General features: G+C 38.7%; 1 protein-coding gene across 1 annotated transcript in view; it reads left to right on the forward strand.

Annotated features, from left to right (window-relative positions):
• CRYBG1 (crystallin beta-gamma domain containing 1) overlaps positions 1 to 19,138 on the forward strand; it is a 94,529-nt gene that overhangs the window by 60,796 nt on the left and 14,595 nt on the right. The window contains 13 exon segments of the mRNA XM_041478086.1: positions 547 to 1,993; positions 2,072 to 2,248; positions 4,141 to 4,188; positions 4,300 to 4,418; positions 5,766 to 5,922; positions 6,869 to 7,008; positions 9,978 to 10,104; positions 10,439 to 10,474; positions 10,884 to 11,026; positions 11,279 to 11,405; positions 11,488 to 11,633; positions 17,652 to 17,778; positions 17,952 to 17,984. Of these exon segments, the coding sequence (XP_041334020.1) occupies positions 547 to 1,993; positions 2,072 to 2,248; positions 4,141 to 4,188; positions 4,300 to 4,418; positions 5,766 to 5,922; positions 6,869 to 7,008; positions 9,978 to 10,104; positions 10,439 to 10,474; positions 10,884 to 11,026; positions 11,279 to 11,405; positions 11,488 to 11,633; positions 17,652 to 17,778; positions 17,952 to 17,984 (2,827 nt within the window).

Raw genomic sequence — 19,138 nt, forward strand, 5'->3', positions numbered from 1 at the left:
TTGGGGACAGCTAACATTTTCTGCAAGCATTCATGAGAGTGGAAGAGTTTTCACTCAATTTGAGGTTGCTTCTGCAGTGTAGGTGTAAAAGCTGCAAAGAATCTGGGCAGATGTCTTCAAAACTCATTGGAGAAAATATGCAAATGTTAACCAACTCATTATCACCTTAATGAATTGGGATTTGTTTTCTAAACTCTGTAGGGAATTGCATGTTTATAATTTATTCTGCCTGTTCACTACTAAATGTTAATGTCTGTCAGTCATAAGTAGTTGAGTTCTCTGCCTCAATTGCAGATGCTGGAAGTTGCTGTGTTTGTTTTACTAACCTTAAAGAACTAAGTACATGTTTGGATTATATACTCCTTATTTAGTGTCTAATTTTTTAAATCCATATAGTTACTCCTCTTTTAGTTGATTCCTTTTGAGATACCAAAATTTGAATTGAGTCTTTGGTTTATAATTCTACTTTTTATTGTTTTGAAAATTGTTACAAGCCTGTTCAAGATTAATTAAAGATGTCACTCTGTGTCACTTTGCCTCCTGTAGTCCAGCCAAACCGAAGAACATAGAGCTGAATTTTAAAACACCTACAACTCAAGACAGTTTAGAAAGTGAGCAGGACACTCTTGAAAAACCAGTTAATAAAACTAACAGCAACATTGCCAACAAAATTTCCTTGTTTGAAAACAAATGCGCTAACCAGAGCCAGAGACCTACTGACATCCCTGCTTCAAAAAATAATGCTGTACCAAGCACATTCGTTGGCAGAGCAAAGCTGAAATTTGGAAAACAACCTAAAGAAAATGAACAGCCTGATAAAACATTAAATAAGCAAAGCAGTCGCCAGAAGTTATTTGAGAATGGCACACTGGAGAAAGAAAGCACTGCAGAGTTAAAAGGCAAAAATGGAGAAATCTTTACCTCTTATGAGGATATTGGGAAGACAACAGAACTTAAAGTAAAAGCTGCCATATCCCTTTTTAACCAAAGCAGCAAAATTGATGCTGGTAGTGTCTCTCTGAAGCAACCAGAACCAGAATTAACCACAGCAAAGAAAGAAAGTTCACCTTTTAAACTGCCTTTGCACTCACCTGTAAAAACTGAAAGTGCTCAAGATCCTTTCCACCAAAGAAATTACGCAAGCTCAGAATTCCATAGAAATGAAGAAAAAGTGCTGCCAAACACAGAGGCTTTATCACCGTGCAACGATGATAAATATCCTCTACCATCTCAGGTTTCCAGATCAGAATTTAAGATGGAAAATGGAGATAAAAAGGTAAAGCCAGGAGATTTGAACTTTGCAGCACTGCAGTATGATGACAGCAATCAAGACAGCGTATTGGAATCAGAGGACAACACCAATACACAAAAGAGCCCAGGGAAAACCTGTAATGGATCTGCTGAAGACGACAGCATTTTTGATTCCCCATCTGACATGAAGAAGTTTGCTGAAACAATAAAAAACTTAGACAGCTCAGTTTGTTTACCCCAGAAAAAGAAGAGGTCAAAGCTTCCCAAGTCTCCAGCACCCCACTTTGCAATGCCTCCCATTCATGAAGACAACTTAGAGAAAGTATTTGATCCTAGTGTATTTACTTTTGGTTTGGGACTGAGGAGGGAAAAAACACAGGATCTGTTACCAGCACAACAAATTAAAATGCAGAGCCTGGAAACAATAGCCAGAGTCAGGCCCAAGCGTGCATCGACAGAGCAAAGTATCATATTCAAAGCTCTGCAGTCATGTAGAGAGGAACCTGCCTTTACTCAGGAAACAAATGGAAAAGAGAACATTGATTGTACAGATGGTGATATTAAGAGATCACGGCTTGAAAAAAGCTCCCTCTTCTCAAGCTTGCTGTCTTCTAAAGAAAAGTTTTTTAGCCCTTCAGTCACTTCAGTAAATAACACAACAGCTTTTGCAACTGACTCCTCAGGGATGCCTCCTTTACAACAGGATGTTTCTGGGCCATTCATCATGCCTCAAAAATCTGAGGTAATAAAGATCATTCAGGAAATGAAACAATGTTTGTCAACCTGCTGAATGACTGTTAATTTTGATTTTGCAATTCAGTCTCTTTCAGATGTGAAGTTTCCAAGTTTTGTGGAGAAGTACCTGCAAGCCGATAGTGCAAAAAAAGAACTAAGTTTACAAATGCCCAACTATGGCAATCCTGAGAAAAGTTTTTCGAGCTGGTTAGGAACAAGCAGATACGAATCGAATGTCCCCCCTGGTTTATTAGATGTGGATGTAAGTACTGTGTTTTTAAAAAGCTGCCTGCAAAGTTATCCAGCTTTTATGTTTTTGATAGACAATGTGCATATCTTGTTTTGTTTCCCCTCTTTGGGATATATATAGATTACAAATACATTGAGGTGAACTTAGGTATGGTACCAGTTTTATCTGAAAATGAAAATGAGATTACATCTATCAATATGATTAAGGGCTCTTTATTTTGAGACTTTTTGCAAATATGCATGGGAAGTATTTTTTGAATATGTCTTCATACTTGATTTTGTATTATATTGAAACAAATCTTATGCTAACTTTAGTTTTTTATTGCAAATTAGTAGAATGCTTTGTGTGAACTTCAGAAAACTTCTGTTGAAGTAATCTCTCTTCTCTTCCAACAAGACATTCAGCCATTGTACAGTTAAATAAGTAACAGAGCAAATTTTTTTAATCCTCTGTTATATTCCCATGTATTGGCAGAAAAATATATATGTTCTTTAAGCATTCTGTAATAACTGGATAGTAGTGATTATTGGAAGTGCTGCTACAGTGCAGGGCTGTCCCTTGCTCTGATTACAAGCATCCATTCTTCATGACTGAAGACAGACCTATGTTTTCCCCTCTGAGCAACTTTAATATGGAATACATTTGTAATTTCTGTTTTTAAAATGATGAACCAATGACCTGTAGTGTGTACATACCTAAGACTGCACTTGAGAGAATACCTTTAGGCTTCAAAGGGTTTCTGGATTTCTGTGGCAGTGAATTGTTTTGCTCAGGAATCAAAAATGTTTCTGTGAGGAGTACCTGCTGTGCATCTTCCACTGACTAAGAAAATGATGATGCAATGGCTAGTGGGTAATGTGAAGGAAAGAATAAGGGCAGCCCAAAACAATGACTTTGGCATTCCTCAAAACACAGAACAAGTTTTAACTGGAATTGAAGTGCAGGCTAAAAAACCAGTCGTGCTTCAACGTGTCTTGATGATGCCTACAAAAATCTGGTGGTGGTTAAGAACTGTCCTGGGACCACTGCCTGCTCTGCATATTAACTAATGTGTTCTCTTTAATTCCTTGCACGTGTTGCCAGTTACCTGTTCAGGGGCAGGATCTGTTTTTGTCTTTTCGTTTTTGTGAATCATTCCTAGAAGAACAGGACCCTGTCCCAGAATGAACACTCCTGTTCTTCCTAGGAAACCAAACACATAATTTCAATGCTTGCTTTATTTGTTTGAAGGTGACATGATGCAGCCACAACTTTCCCGTATATTCTGTATAATACAATTTACTGCTGACTTCAACATTGTTTTAGATTTTGTATACCTCCATGTGTTTTAGTTGTTTTGAATATTTTTAGTTTATCACTTAGTGCTCAGTCTCATGCTCTTTGAGGAAACCTGTTACAAAGTTGTTATGCTAGTTAGCTCTTACATGTATGTGGCATCATGCATCCTCAGTATTTTCATATATTTCTTAAAAATACACCATGCTTTATGGCTTGACATTTTTAGACGTTTAAACTCATCTTTATTATTGTACAGCTTGTACTTCATCAGTGGCAGTTTTTACAGTAGTCTCTTGGTATTGAAATCCTGGACTATACAGGAAGATGATCAGGATGATTTTAATGCATTTCAGATCTGAGGTTAGTTGACTTCAGTGAGATGATAATTCAGAGTTTAAAAAAAGTGTATAAATTTATACATTTGTGATAAGATGCTGCCCAGCAAGGGGAAGTAGAGATTGAAGTGGTGAGTAGGTATAGTTAAAGGGTTACCAACTTTTACTATTCAGAGTATTTCTTATTTTGTTCTACTAGCACTTTTTTTTATAGCTGAGTATCTTTATTGAACATGTTTTTGATTTTGTGAGGGTTTTTTGTGATTTTTTTCTCTTCTCACTGTCTGTTAGACACTTCCAAGAAATGGACAAAGTAAAATCAATCCCAGACCTGGCAAGGTAAGATCAGTTTTAATAGTTTTAGTGTTCCTTTCTATATTTAAAGCTTAGGAAGATAGAACTATATGTTACTGTTGTGTTTTTCTGTTTTGTTGGGTTTTTTTAACACAGCTGATGATATACTGTGACTCAGACTGTCAAAAAGCTGGCATTGAAGTTTTCCATGATGTTCCAGATTGCAGTTCTTGGGTTCTGTCACCAACCATTTTAGTTAAAGTCATCAGAGGATGGTAAGAGATAAATTTTTACTTTCTATGCAAAGATTTTTACTCTATTCAAAAATGTTTTGAAACAGAACCGTGGCATGTGATTCATAGTAAGTCTGCCTTGTAACAATGTAGAGCTGTGAGCAAGAAATAGGGCATTTCACCTCTGCAACAGGAAGCTCTGAGCTGGAAAACCTATTTTGCTGACTAATGGAGTGAGTGTTACCATCTGGCAGGGTGCGAGATGTCACCAGGCATAGGTGTGGGATGAAATGACAGATTCTGTTCAGCTATTTTGCCCTTCATCTCTTCTGGTCATTAGGGATTCTTGCATATTGTTTGGATTGGGCTAAAAGGCTAGCAAATAAGTTTAAAGCTAGGTCTTACATAATTATTCAATGACCACAGGAGTAGGATGGTGCTGTAGAGATAATTGACTGTTTCTCTGACAAAAGGAGGGATTTTGCTCTAAAAGCTATATTGCCCAAGAGTAATTGAAAGCAAGTTCATCTCCTGCTTTCTTCATAGCATCAACAGATGGGCCATTAGTAGTGTGGCTAGCACAGCAAGTTATGCTGTGGCCAGGCTATAATGCAGTCAAATAGCAGGTTCTCAAAAGTAATTATCTGATAGTAAGGTGCAGACACAAGGGCTAGCCACAGTAGGAGGTACTGGGAAGCAAACTGATTGCTGTTTAGCTTCAGAAAACTGGAACAAAAACCTTTTGATCTCTGTAAACCAGGTTGTCTCTTCTAACGTGGTCTAGAGAGACTGGGTTTGGAGTTTTTTCCTCCTTCCACTGAGAGCCTGAGTGAAGGGTTTGTATTTACAGATGGATAAAGTTCTTATTTAGTTATATATTCTGTTCTGCCATTAAAAATGGAATTGTGCTTGTCTTCTGAACAGTCTTATCATCCTCTGGCACATCTACCCCAGCTCCTGTGGAACTCCAGGCTGTTGTTCACAGGATCCAAGCAACTTGTCTGTTTATACATGATACAGCAGTCTGCAGTGTCATTGTTTTCTCTGATGTACAAATTGGTTCTGATTAGTATCTCATATGAAGTCTGGTACAGAGACCGTAGTCTTTGCTGCCCCAAATTATCAATTTTAAAAGGTGGAGGAGTTTTTTATGAAAGTACAATTCAGCAGTAGACATCTTTGTTTTTATCATTGTTTTTAAAGGTATCACAGAGAGACTGAAAATGGCTTGCATCAGCAGTGTTGGGTGAATAAGCTGTATTGGGGAAATGGCAAGGGTTTGGAAGCAGTACTGTGTATGGAACAATTTGTTAAGTGGGATCATGATTTTTGCAAATCACACTTGATAAAGCATCATGAAAAATTGGATTTTTTAAAATTTATTTTAAGCTGGATACTCTATGAAAAACCAAATTTTGAAGGCCCCTCTATTCCATTGGAAGAAGGAGAGCTGGAACTCACAGATATTTGGGGTGCAGGTGCTTCTGAAGAGCAAAGTGACTGCAAGTCTCAAAAGCCTGCAGTGATCGGTTCAATAAGACATGTTGTTAAGGCAAGTAATACAAGTCAAAAATGTTTTCATAGATCTTAATGTATAGTGATGTTTTATACTGATAGAGAGTGTGATTGGTCTATTGGGACGCAAGTGTAACACGAGCTACAAGTGCATGAAACAATATTCTATGTTGAATTTCATGTTTAATCACAAAATGCATGTGGGGTCTTTTGCCCAGTGGGGGTTGTGGTAACATCAAGAGGAAGGACAGGGTAGGAACAGAACTTGTTGGGCTTTATTGGAATAGCCACCAAAATGCTACATACAGCATATGCTTTGTAGTCTGGTCAGTGTCAGGAAAAGCATCCCAGAAAACCATCAATAATTTGGTATTTTCAAAATACGGCTTTTTCTTTTTTTTTCAATGCAAACCAAATTTGCACTCAATACAGACTTCAGTGTGAAACACAAAACTTTGGTTTGCCTGGTATGGGCAAGCTTACCAGTGAGTTTCACGTGATGGAACATCCTTTCTACATGCACTTTTAACCTACCATCAAGTAGTTACAATTGCAGGTTGCCAAAACTAGCACAAGCTATAAAGTTATTTGACTAGGAAAGGAAAAAGGAGGAATATATATTGTAACTACAATTCTTGTTTAAGTTGCAGTTCTCTTCAAGGATGGCTTGTTTGGTATTATCTTAGGATTTAATTTGCTAGAGGAGTTCTTAACTGATGAAAGAAGATGCATTCCTACCTAGATGGCAGAAAGTAAACAATGTAAATGCTGATTAGAGATGGACTGACTGTCTTGGTTCAGAGACAGGCAAACTGGCTTAGCTATACTTTTATTATAGGCATCTAATAGCAGTAGTAATTGACAAGGGGGGGAAATAATTTCAAATAAACAGGTGTTTCAAAACTGATTTAGTTATGCACAGTAATTACAGAACTCACAGCACAGATCAAGTGATTATGGCAATCTTCATTTTTCAGGATTACAGGGTTTGCCGAATTGATTTGTATACAGAGCCTGAAGGGTTAGGAATCGTGACTTCCTTTTTTGATGACACTGAAGAAGCAGGGGTGTTTGGAACCACTCAGAAGACTTGTTCTATTAAAGTGCATTGGGGCATGTAAGTATGCAGCTCTGCATGAATGTGTAGTGTGATGAGAGGAATTTGGTTTAAACCATTGGTTACACCTGTCAGACTTGCGAGCAGGCTATATTTATTCTAGTCCTATATTTTGGCAGTATATTTGTTGACAGTAGTGTTAGTACATCACTGTAATGCTTCACTCTTGGGGAGTCTGACCTAGAATGTTTTGTTAGAGCTAGATTTTCTTCTGCTTGTGTGTAGTAAATACTGAATAACCCTTGTGTATTTGTAGCCAAGGAATAAGTGTGCCTCTCTTGCTTTTTCTCATTCAGGAAAGCTTATCATAAATGAGGGTGGGGAATGAACTGTTAAAATAAGACCACATTTCCCACTTGCTTTCTTCTAAACTTGAAATCATCCTACTAAAAGAAGAAAATTTTTGAAGTCCTTCTGTTATAAACTAAGACTTAGTGCTTTAGAGAGTCCATACATGGCATTGTTGTATTTCACAGTGCATTTTGATCTGAGCTTTTATGGTGATGTGTAATACAAAGGTGTTATGTCACCTGAAAATAATCTGGCCATCTGAATTAGGAGGATAATATTGTGAACTAAGCAAGCTTTTATGAGAACGGAGACTTCTAAGGAGCAATCCAGATGCTGTACCAGTATTAGTTTTCATGCCTTAATAAACTAGTAAATCATTATGGAAAACATGCTTCAAAGTAGTGTTGGGAAAAGTATGCAGAAGAGAGAGAGAGAGGCTCCTTTCAGAAAAAGTGAGACTGGAGCCACTTCCAGTCATCCTGCAGAACTTCTTACAGGATGTCAGACCTTGGTTGTTAGCTCTTATGTTTGGGCGCTGATAGCACTTGCCTTGCTGCAAATAGTCTATCAAAAACTGCCCAGCTGAAGGCAGGTGTTACATATCCATTTTACAAAAAAATACGTAAAGCAAAGCTGTTTCAAATCTACCACATGATATACAGACATTTTTGTTGTTAGGCAAAGGGTATTTTATCTAAGTAAATATTTACACCTTGATTTGTGGGAAAAAAATGAAGCATTTTGGTATGTAGGCAAATTTGAAGATGTCCAAGTAGTTGGTTCTCTGACAGGAAGTTATTTCTGGTGAACTGCAACCTCAATCCAAATTATATGTCTCGCAATAGTAATGTCATCAGATATGTTATTTGCAGGCTGATTGTTAATTCACTTCATCTGTCTCCACTTTATTTCTGTCTCACTTAAAAACTATCTGTGACCAGTAAAATTACAAATCTTTTTGGAAGGAGGCAGAGCCTGTGCACATCTAAGTTGTCTTTATTTTGCATTAGTGTAACAGCATTGTTTTGCTAAATGCATGTGAGCTCTTGCTGTCTTGATATCTCTTTCTTGCATCTGTACTCCTGAAGGAAAACAGACTAATATTTTCACTAGGAAGTGGAATATATTATTTTTCAACTGTCTGGATATCTGTTTATTAGTCCAGTGTAGAAAGAAGTTGCTTCCATGAGAAATTTTGCAGATGGCTGCTGCTTTTTTGCATGTTGCAGGGTTAGGGGTTTTTTTGCCTTTAGTTTACAGGCATGACATAGTTCACTGTGTTGGCAGGTGAGGGAGGCTCTGATTCTGAGTCACCTTGCCATGTGGGTGTGGTTGTATCATCTTAAAGTTTCCCAGTGTTCATGCTTAATTGCTGTTTGTTAAAAGCTGCCAACAAAAATGAGTCAATGCACCTTTATCTTCTGACTGTACTCTCTCCTTGTTCTTCCATGTGTGTCAGTTCTTGCAGTGAAGTTAGTCATAGAATCCTGTAGGATGGGAATCCAGTACCACCATTAACCCAACACTGCCAAGTCCACCACTAAACCACATCCCTAAGCACTACTACTGCACATCTTTTAAACACCTACAGGGATTGTGACTCCACCACTCTCCTGAGCAGCCTGTTACAGTGATTGACAAGTCTTCCAGTGAATTATTTTTTCCTAATATCCAGTCTAAACCTCCACAGGTGCAGCTTGAGGCCACTTCCTCTTGTCCAGTCACTATCTGCCTACTGCCTTCTTTCAAGGCAGTTGGAAAGAGCAATGAGGTTTCCCCAGAGTGTCATTATTTCCAGGCTGAGCACCTCCAGCTCCCTCAACCACTCTTATTAGACTCGTGCTCCAGACCTTTCACAAGCTCTAATGTCCCCTTCTAGACATGATCCAGCCCCTCAACGTCCTTGGTGTAGTGAGGGGCCCAAAACTGATCCTAAAATGCAGGATTTGAGGTGTGGCATCACCAGTGTTGAGTACAGAGGGACAGTCACTGCCTTGGTCCTGCTGGCCATGCTGTTGCTGATGCAGGCCAGGATGCCATTGGCCTTCTTGGCCACCTGGGCACACACTGGATTAAGTATAACTGCTGTTGACCAGCACCCCTAGGTCTTTTCCTGCCAAGCAGCTTTGTAGCCACTTTTCCCCAATCCTGAAGCACTGCTTGGGAATGTTGTGACCTGGCACTTTCCCATGTTGAACCTCATCCCATTGGCCTTGGCCCATTGATCCAGATTCCCCTATAAAGATTTCTTACCCTTCAGCAGATCACCCAACTTCTTGTCTTCTGCAAAACAGCTGAGGGAGCACTCTAACCCCCTCATCCAAATCATTAATATTAAGGTATTAAACAGAATTTTCCCACTACTGAGCCCTTGGAAATACCACATGTGACCAGCCACAAGCCAAGGGCTTACTGAGTGGTGTGAATACGGGGCACACAGTGTATCAAATGTTCAGCTACAGACAGTAATAAAACTAAAGCACCTTGCTTGTTTCTTGGATCATGTGTCTGCAATGAAACTATATGAATTTGAGCCAGTTTATATTAACTTGGAATCTCCCTTTAAAGGGAACAATGATCTTGTTCCTAAAGTAAGCATATTGTCTTGTTCTTTACTGTTCAGAAATGTTCTGGGGGTTTTATGTCTTACTTTTGTCCCTCCACCCCTCTACTTTTAGATGGCTTCTTTATGAAGAACCTGGTTTCCAGGGGGTCCCTTTAATGTTGGAGCCTGGTGAATATCCTAATTTATTATTCTGGGAGAAGAAGGAAGCCTACATTAGGTCCATGAGACCCTTGAAAATGGTAAACTACTGCTATTACTTAGAAGTTAAATGACCTATGTTTATGTGTTAGAAATAATGTATTAAGGTGGTTACATTTTTAAAGACTTACAAAACTAAAACTAACTCTTTTAAAAAAAACTAAGATTTTTAGTCTATAAAATTCTTGAACTTACAACATTTGATTGCATCCATCTCTGCCATTAATCTGCCATTTCTTTTCACTTGCAGTCTTTAAGGACTATTTCACCTTAGTCCTGACTTTTTGTAAAGAATTGATGACTCTTACAGACATCTACAAGTTGTCTAAGTCATGAACAGTTTAATTTTTTCTTCTTTGTTTCTTCTTTTAACAGGGTGGTCGCAAAGTTGAATTCAGTGGGGAGCCAAAGGTAAAAGTCAGTATGTGTTGATTGTCCAAAGCTGTTTTACAGCACATGAACTACACATGGGTAGATAAGTATGCTTTGATTGGATACCAGCCACTGATGCTTTACTGGGTAGTTCTTTTGTATGTGACCACACCGTAAAAATACAACTTCTGTTACATTTCTGCATCCTGTTACATTCATGCATATGTGACAGAATTAACAGGAATCCAGATGATGCAGATGGATAATGAATGCTCAAGCCCTCACATTGCATCTCTAGTGGAAGGTCTCTTGTAGAGGAGAGAGAGATCCCACTAGCTGGTTTCATCTTATTGCATTCTCTCTCTGTGTGCCCATGCAAAAGAAACTGTCTGTTGCCAGAATTCATCATCCTCCCTGCAATTTTTATTTTGCTTCATTTCTACTCCAGGTAATTGTTTATGAGAAGCCTTCCTTTGAAGGAAGACATGTGGAAATAGAATCAGAGGTCTTTATGCTTGATGACAAGGAATCAGAAGACAAGGCAAGACTTCCACTTACATCAGTGGGATCCATGAAAGTACTGGGAGGCGTGTAAGTGTGGAAAAGTGGTATTTTCCCTTCAGCTGAAGTAGTAACTCCATAGGCTGGAAGTTGCAGTGGACAAATCCAGTCCCTGTTTATTTTGTTTTTGTAATTTTTGGGTTGAGGTATACACTGGGGTTAAATTTGAAAATATTCACAGCAAAAGAATAAATATTGCATGTCTACATCTGCTCCATGAAAACATGGAGTGGCACTTGTCCATTTTCACATGCAGACTCTGTTGTTGTTGTTGTTGCTCAGTTGGGTTGCTTACGAGAAGCCTGGGTTTGAAGGCCATCAGTACCTGCTGGAAGAAGGAGCGTATCGGGATTGGACAGACTGGGGTGGCTACGATGAGGAGGTGCAGTCCCTGCGACCAATTGTTGGTGTAAGTTCCAAGTAGGCGTCTCCTGAGTGCTCTGAGATGTCATGTGGCACTTTGCTTATGGTGCTTCTCTTTGTTTTTACAGGACTTCACGAGCTCCCATATGATAATGTACAGTGAAAAAGACTTTGGATCAAAGGGTTCCAATATCAATGTGTTAGGTATCATTTCCAATTTAAAAGACACTGGATATGGGCTGAGGACACAGTCTATAAATGTGCTAAGTGGCGTGTAAGTGATATTTTTATTTTCATTTTAGATATGCTGGTCTTTATAGAAATTGTTGGTGTTTGCTGATGTTTTTCAGGACTCCGACTTCTGTGTGGAGTCTTCAGATAAAATTCTCTGCCCTTGACCGTAGAACGTAAAAGTAAAGTTTTGGTGAATATGTACAGTAAATAGTCTTTCTTCTTACAATAAGATAAGAGAGTCCCAGGAAGCATTGATGTTCTGATACATAAGAGTATGAAAGCATGAGATGAGATTTCATCAAGAGAGGAAGAAATAGGTTCTCATGGCTACATTTGTTTGAAGCATTTCAGCAGTAAAATTGTTGTGGAAATAATTTCCAGTTTTGAAACTAATTTCCAGGCTCCTTGCATTTGACCAAATGTAGATTCCTTGCTCTTTTCACTTGTGTTTTAAATAGAGACTAATACCTTCTGGTAATAGGGAGAGTAAACTCAGAGTCAATTCTGAAAAATGACATTGCTTTTGCAGTGAATCCTCTAGGTTTAACAGTGGTTTAGTGCTGTGGTGTTAGCTTTTATTGTTTGTTTGGGGTTTTGTTAAACTTATGGTTCCCAAAAGTCTGTCTTAGCCATGGCCATTAACATACCACCTCTTAGTGCCACAAGTACTATCACATGTAGTTGATCAGCTGATAGACTTTGCTGTTTGATTAGTCGAGTCCATCAACTGCAGATTGAGTTTCACAGCCTTGCAGATTGTATCGAAGTATTTTGGAAATGCTGACAAGTATTAGCAATGATGGCTGCAAACACACAAAATTAACTGAAGTACCAAAACCAAAAAAGCATGAGATGTACAGTCTGTCTCCCTGCCTAGTATGCATGCAGGTGACTTGCTGGAAGCTCTTGCTGTGCCTTACCTAGCCACACCCAAAATCTTTCCCTGTGTTATCTGTGCTGTATCTCTGCAAGTTTTGTCTGGATAAAGGTTGCAGAATCAAGCTTGGTGGATTCCAGAGGAATGCTTTTAATTTCTATATGAATATGGTGCGACAGAAGGTTTTTTCCTGCCTGGTGACCTTTGAAGCCACTGTGCTCTTTTGTCTGCTGTAATATGCAAGAGACATTCCTGGGAAAGAGTCTTCTCTGAAGGCTGGGAAACAAATTATGGGTTACCTATCATGCCCTTCATGTAGTTGTTGTAGTAAACGTGTCTGTTGCATCTGAGATAGGAATCATTCATGAGTTTGAGTATTCTAGTAATTAAGAGTGACTTTAACACTGATGGCAAAGGTGGATGGAAGTCTTTATGAACAAAGCTTGTACTACAGATTCTGCTACCACTCCTGTAATCTCACCTTGTAGACTCCAAAAGATGTAATTTGTAGCAATAAGCTTTTAAAAAACTCAGGTGCATTGTTCATAACAGGTGGCTAGCACTCAGCTGTTAAGAGTCTTGTACAGCCTCCTGTTCCCAGAGAGGTTGTGAGTGTTTGGGGGTTTTGTGGTGATCTTACTAAATGTTTAAGTGTCAGAAAGCTTGAATGATCTGTGTGAAGTCATGTTTGGCAATACAGTGCTTTATTTTAAGTGTTAATCGTCTGTTCAGGTAGAAGATTTTTTTATATCTTTCCTTCCAAGAAATCTGTCACAGAGCGATGAATAATCCATTGAGCAATTTCCTGAGCTGTTTAGGATGTAATGCAGATGATGACGTAGTAGTGAACTGTGACAGATTCAATAAAAGCTTGTCATAATATTTTGAAGTAATCTTCCTGGTATTATATTGAAAACACTTAATTAAAATAAGTCAAAAATTTAAGAAGCCCTCAACCTTTCATTTCAATTTTTTAACTGCAGGTATCTGGGGTAAGCAGTTAGAGCAGTAAGATAACAGATGATCTGTATTTCCCACAAAATTAATTTGATTGCTCTGTAATTTAGAGGGTATATCAAAGAAAAGAAAGCCTGACACTGCAGTGCACAGATACTATGGAACAAGTTCTGAGCTCAACTGCAGCTCTGAACTGTATTGCTGGAGACAGCCCAGTTCTGCATTCGGGGATGACTATTCAATTTTGGGGTAATTCAGCACTGGCTGCATTAAAATTTCTAAATTTCTAAATGTTTCCAAGCAATATTTTCATGTCTTTGCTAAATCCATTGTAAGGACATCCTGAAAAATATATCCTGAGGAGATGAGGATTGACTTCTTGAAAAAGTAAAATGTACTTCCTTAAAAATGAAAATGTTTTGCTCTTGAGCATTTTTTGGAGACTGGCCAAACATAAAATTCAAAAATTATTTTTCTGCCATTAGGGTGGGTGAAAGCAATCCAGGCTGCCTGAAAATAGGAGGGGCCTTTCTTCTTTTAAGTAGGGTTTGAACTTTACTTCCAAACTGACAGAATTTGAAGTGCCGGAAAATTGAGCTATTTACTAGCAACAGGTAACACCCTTTACAAGTTCAAGCAAGTACTAAAATCAAGTGTACTATTTTGATTTCCCCTCTGCTTAGAAACTTCTTCAAACTTTTATTTAATAGTGATCAAAATCACAGGAACTGCATGTTTGAAATGTGCCTTTTCTTTATCCATAAACACACCAAACGTTTGCCAGAACTCCTGGAGAGGCTCTTGTCTTTTAGTTGATTCCCTTTGAACTTGCTGGATGAATCTTCCCAGATTTGTTTATTTCATGTAGTCATCTGTTTACTGTGGTCGTGTTATCAGCCTGGTTCTCCCCTAGTTTTCAAGTAATTAATCCATAATGTAGATTGGGCTGCTTCTAGAGTATGTATGGACAGTGAGTGATATTAAGGAAATAATTAGGTAATGAGTGGTTCACATACAGAAACCAGAAGGTAGTAAATTTAACCTTGATGCACTCAGGAAGGGAACATGAGTGAAACTGGAGACACAAGGTACAAGAACAAGCCTCCACTGGGAGCTGAAAAGGGCAAGTACCCTTGGTTACTCCACTGGAGAACACTTCAAACAAAGCTTTAACTTCGCTGTATATCTGAACTGATGTTCAGGAAAAAATCTTTCAAGGAATCATAAAATTGAAGCTTGCAGGTCCCTGGGATACTAAGAATCACAGTCACAAAGGAGTATGATGAACCCGTTTTCTCTCTTTCCTGTAAATAGAATTTTATTACCTCACTCTATCTGTTAATTATTGTACAAATCTGCAAGTGCTAGTTAACTTTCTGACCTCCCTCATAAAGTCAGACAAGGTGAGTCCTGGGCTAACTGAGGGCAAATCTGATTTTTGGTGAGTTACCCATGTCTGGATTATTTTCTTGGCTGTACTTTCAGACCCTGTTTGGAGCTGCACTTCCTAGATGTCATACATAGAGGTTTTTCGAGAAAGATTCTCTGTGTGTAATAGTACTAACAATGTATAATCAAAGCTTTGTGCTACTTCTGGCTTCAGGGGCATGGATGGTGCCCAGGAGGAAAGGTCTCCAGCACCCTCCTGCCAGCAGCCTGGGATGGAGCTGTTGCTCAGCCTCACTAAGGCACTTCATGCATCTGGGGGTTACAAAATCTCTTGTGCTAGGAGAGCTCGTTCCCTGTGGGGCAGGATGGTTGCTGGAAACTTCAGTTTTTGTTGTGCCTGGCAGCTGGAATCTGGCTCTCTTGCTCAGCTGTGGGGACAGTATCTTGCTCTCCAGGCCTTTCTGTGAAGTCAGAAGTTGGATTAAGGCAATGCTTCTGCCTAGGGATAATCTTGAGGTCTGGCAGGTTTAGCTGGTACTGAATTCAGCTGCCTGTCCTTGGTGATGTTATTACTGCTTTCAGCAGCTTATATGGGCTTCTAAATGAAGTGGAGAAGCACAAGTATTTCACCACTAAGCCCTGACTCTAGGAACTGTCTAACTGCATGGGCTGACTTGCATAGAAGAGTGGCACTTAATTATTTAAATCCCATTTATTTAAATGTAAGCATGTGCGAATGAGATTTGTTGATTACTTCTGCATTCAGGCTTGCTTTTAGGTGGGGGGAACTAAATAAGTGCTGTCAAGGAGTTCTTAGGAGGCTGCTGACATCTTGACAGTTGATTTTATATCAGAAACACTTGTTTGCATAGATCTGAATCGAGTAAAACTTCCATGCACCATAGCTGTATCCTGGCACTTGAGCACTGAAAAATCTAATGAATGGCTGCTGAAGAAATTGTTTAAGGAAACCTCATTTTCACTGCTTTTGGTATATGTGATATACAAGTATAGACACACCTGAGACATTTGAACTCTCTGCTCAATTTATTGTACATACCAATGTCTCTTTGATGAATTACTCTGAGGTGATTTTGAAATGGACCTTGAAATATGCCGTAAGTAATTAGTGTGTAACAAGTTGGAATAATTGATTATATCTGAGGCAAACCAAGAGACGTGAATAGTGATGTGTGTGAATCACTGTTTGAACGCTTGCCATGGACATGTAAAACAAAGTTCATACTCTTGGCGCATACATGTTGATGCACCTTTATTTCAGTTTGAGGTTATCCCACTTATTGTATCTGCAGAGACTCTGGCATTTGTATCTGGAATAAAACTGCAGCTTAGTTGAATCCAATTGATTGACACACAGAAATTAATGGGGAATTTTGATGTTGGCAGTGATCTTCCCCTGCAGATTTTAAGATCTGTATCATTTTACTGCTTTGTGATATGAAATTTTTGTTAATGTAGAAACTCAGTAAGTTTCTGAGCCCAGTGAAAGTGGATTTTGGCATAACCTAGCATATACTCATTATGCACTACAGTGGCTAAAATTAAAAGCAGGTTGATTCTGAGTAGAAGTTTTTCTTGTAGAATCAGGAACTAGCAAGATGTCCTGATTCCTGCATAACTATAATGAACGAAACGCAGCTGCTACTGTGGTCTGATCTCATATGGGCACTCAAAAAACAACCAAACAGAGTTGTAAGTATGGGAAAGTTTGGGAAGTACAGCAGCAAAAGACAAGTAAGTTCTGCAGGTCATCACAAAATCAAAGGTAGTATAGATGCAGGAAGTGCTCTGTTTGAGTTTTCAGTATGGAACCAGGGTTAGAAGAACACGGTAATAGAAGATTTATTGAATGTAGTATACTATTCTTAGCAAGACTAACTGATAGCAGATATTTAAGATTGGACCTAAAGAGACTGCATGAGTAATTGGACATCAGAGAGATCTATGTAGTGATTTTGTTGCTTTTCCAATACTTCAAGTGTGTATCATGTCAAAAGTTGAAAGTCTTTCAAAAAGACATATTCTGACTGAGACAGAAGACTGGATGCAGATCTCTGAGTTTGTGGCCTGTGTCAAGCATGGGATCCACCTGAGTAGTTACAATAACAGCTTTGCATTTAAATACATGGATCTGGTCATATTTGTGGTGGTTTTAGTGCTTAGTTTTCAAGGACATTCTTCTTGCTCTCTCTGATTCCTACCAGGGAACAGTCTCCTCTGCTTAGCATATATGCCTGTTGTTGCAGCTCAGCATCCTGTTGGGGTGTGTATTTGCTTAAACACAACTGAGCCGTAGCTACAGGCAACATTAAAAGTCAGTATTGCTACATTGCTACATTTACTGCTCAGATTACTCTGAAAGTTAGTTTTGTTGAAAAAGCTGTATTCTGATATCTGTCTGGTGGTTTTGGCTTGGGTTTGTTTTTTTTTTTTTTTTTGTTTTTTTTTTTTTTTGGTTTTTTTTTTTTAGCCTCTCCTGGAATTCACCTTGGTAAAATAATAGAATTGTAAAACATCTTGAAATATTCTTACTGGAGATAACTTTTAGGATATGTGATGTGTCTGAACTTGTGCTTTGCTTTAGCTAATTCACTCTGATTTGTATCAACGTGTAGTGCAAGAGGGTAGTAAAATTTGCATAGGATTTGCACTGTCAGATACACTGGTTTGTTTAGGGTTTTAACAGCATTACAATTTGGCACTTCAGAAACTTTTTATTTTTTCTTGCATTAAGACGGTAATGAATGTACACATCTGTATATTGGAAAAGTAGTGTGACTTCTACCAACCACCCTCCTCTTCTTTCTGTTTTAGATGGGTGGCTTATGAGAATCCTGAGTTTACAGGGGAGCAGTATATACTGGCTAAAGGGTTGTATCCCAGCATTGAGGCATGGGGGGGAAAGAATTGCAAAATATCTTCAGTTCAACCCATTGTTATGGTAAGGAGCTAATTTTATACTTGTAAGTTTCTCTGAACTATTTGGAACTCTACTTTTTCTATCAAATTCAGTTTATTTACATTATTTAAACAATAATTAATAGTAAATTTTGTATGTTATTTTATCACTGTTGAAAATATTTTTTCCCTTCTTTCCCCTCCAAACTTTTGCAGGATATTGTTGGAAGCGAAAGGGGTAAAGTCAAGGTAAGATACTTCTCTAAGCACATGAAACACACTGTGTAGTGTCTGTAACATGTAAATAAAGAAGTGGCTGTTTTGTCCAGGGGAGCACTCAGGTGTTTGCATAGATGGCTGACTAGTCAGAGTGAAAACTGCAGCTGGAGGAAGGCTACTTTCCAAACCTCTTGAGTAAGGCACATTAAGACCCAAGGAAGGTGGGATTTGATACACAATTGCCATCAGAACTTTCTTAGGGCACTGGCAATGTCTTGGTTCAGCAAATGAGGTGTTTTGGGGTATCAGTGATTGTTTTATGGAGCTGGAGCCTGCAGCCCTCTATGCAGAGGTGCAGGACCTGGAGTCTGTCACTGAGGTGAGGCTCTACAACAGAGATGATGTTTTGGTGAGGGCACTACAGGATAGATGTTGTTCTTGGTACAGCTGACTTAATTCCTTGTGAACCTCTTTCTTTGGATGAGAGTTTTGCTAGTGGTGGTTGCACTTGAAGGGAGTTGTTCACTCACAAATACTGGTGAGTTGTGCTTAAAAGTTAATGCCATCTTTGTCAATAACATAAGGGAAGGAAATGGCAGGGAAAACTTGTCTGTTCAGTGAGTTAATATATTTCTGCACTGGATTGTCTCCTTTGTGCAAGTACTAATATGTAGTTTTGACAGTGAGGCTAATGGGCAGCTTTTTTCATCCTTCTTAATTTCTGAACTTTTTCAGGTTTTCAGGTTTGTCCCTGTACAAAGTTATGGTTATTTTTATTTTCATTTCAGTCAAAGCAGTGAGTATATCACGGCCCTAAAAACTAAGAAGACAATTCTTAGCTGTCCTGGTTTGCTGCTCCTGATTAGTAGCACGCTTCTCTGCAATCTCCTGCATAGGAATAATGCATAAAGTGTGGGGAATAAAAATCTCAAGGCTGCTTATTTTCAGCTGTGTGCATGAAAAATTATTTGCATCTTTATGTTATGTGCCTATTAAGACCCTATCCTAAGGAAGACCTTATCCTAAGGAAACAAAGAAGTAGTGGCTTGCAGCCAACAGAGTGCATCCATCGTCAGCATGCTCCTCTTTGGAGAATGCTGTATCTACCCACACTCTCTATCTCTATTAAGAGTGAATAAAGCTGGTAGGCATGTTGTAATGTCAGTGACTTCTGTGTGATCATG

The sequence above is a fragment of the Pyrgilauda ruficollis genome, unplaced genomic scaffold (genome assembly GCF_017590135.1).
Source record: "Pyrgilauda ruficollis isolate IOZ18807 unplaced genomic scaffold, ASM1759013v1 scaffold43, whole genome shotgun sequence".
Lineage (NCBI taxonomy): Eukaryota > Metazoa > Chordata > Aves > Passeriformes > Passeridae > Pyrgilauda > Pyrgilauda ruficollis.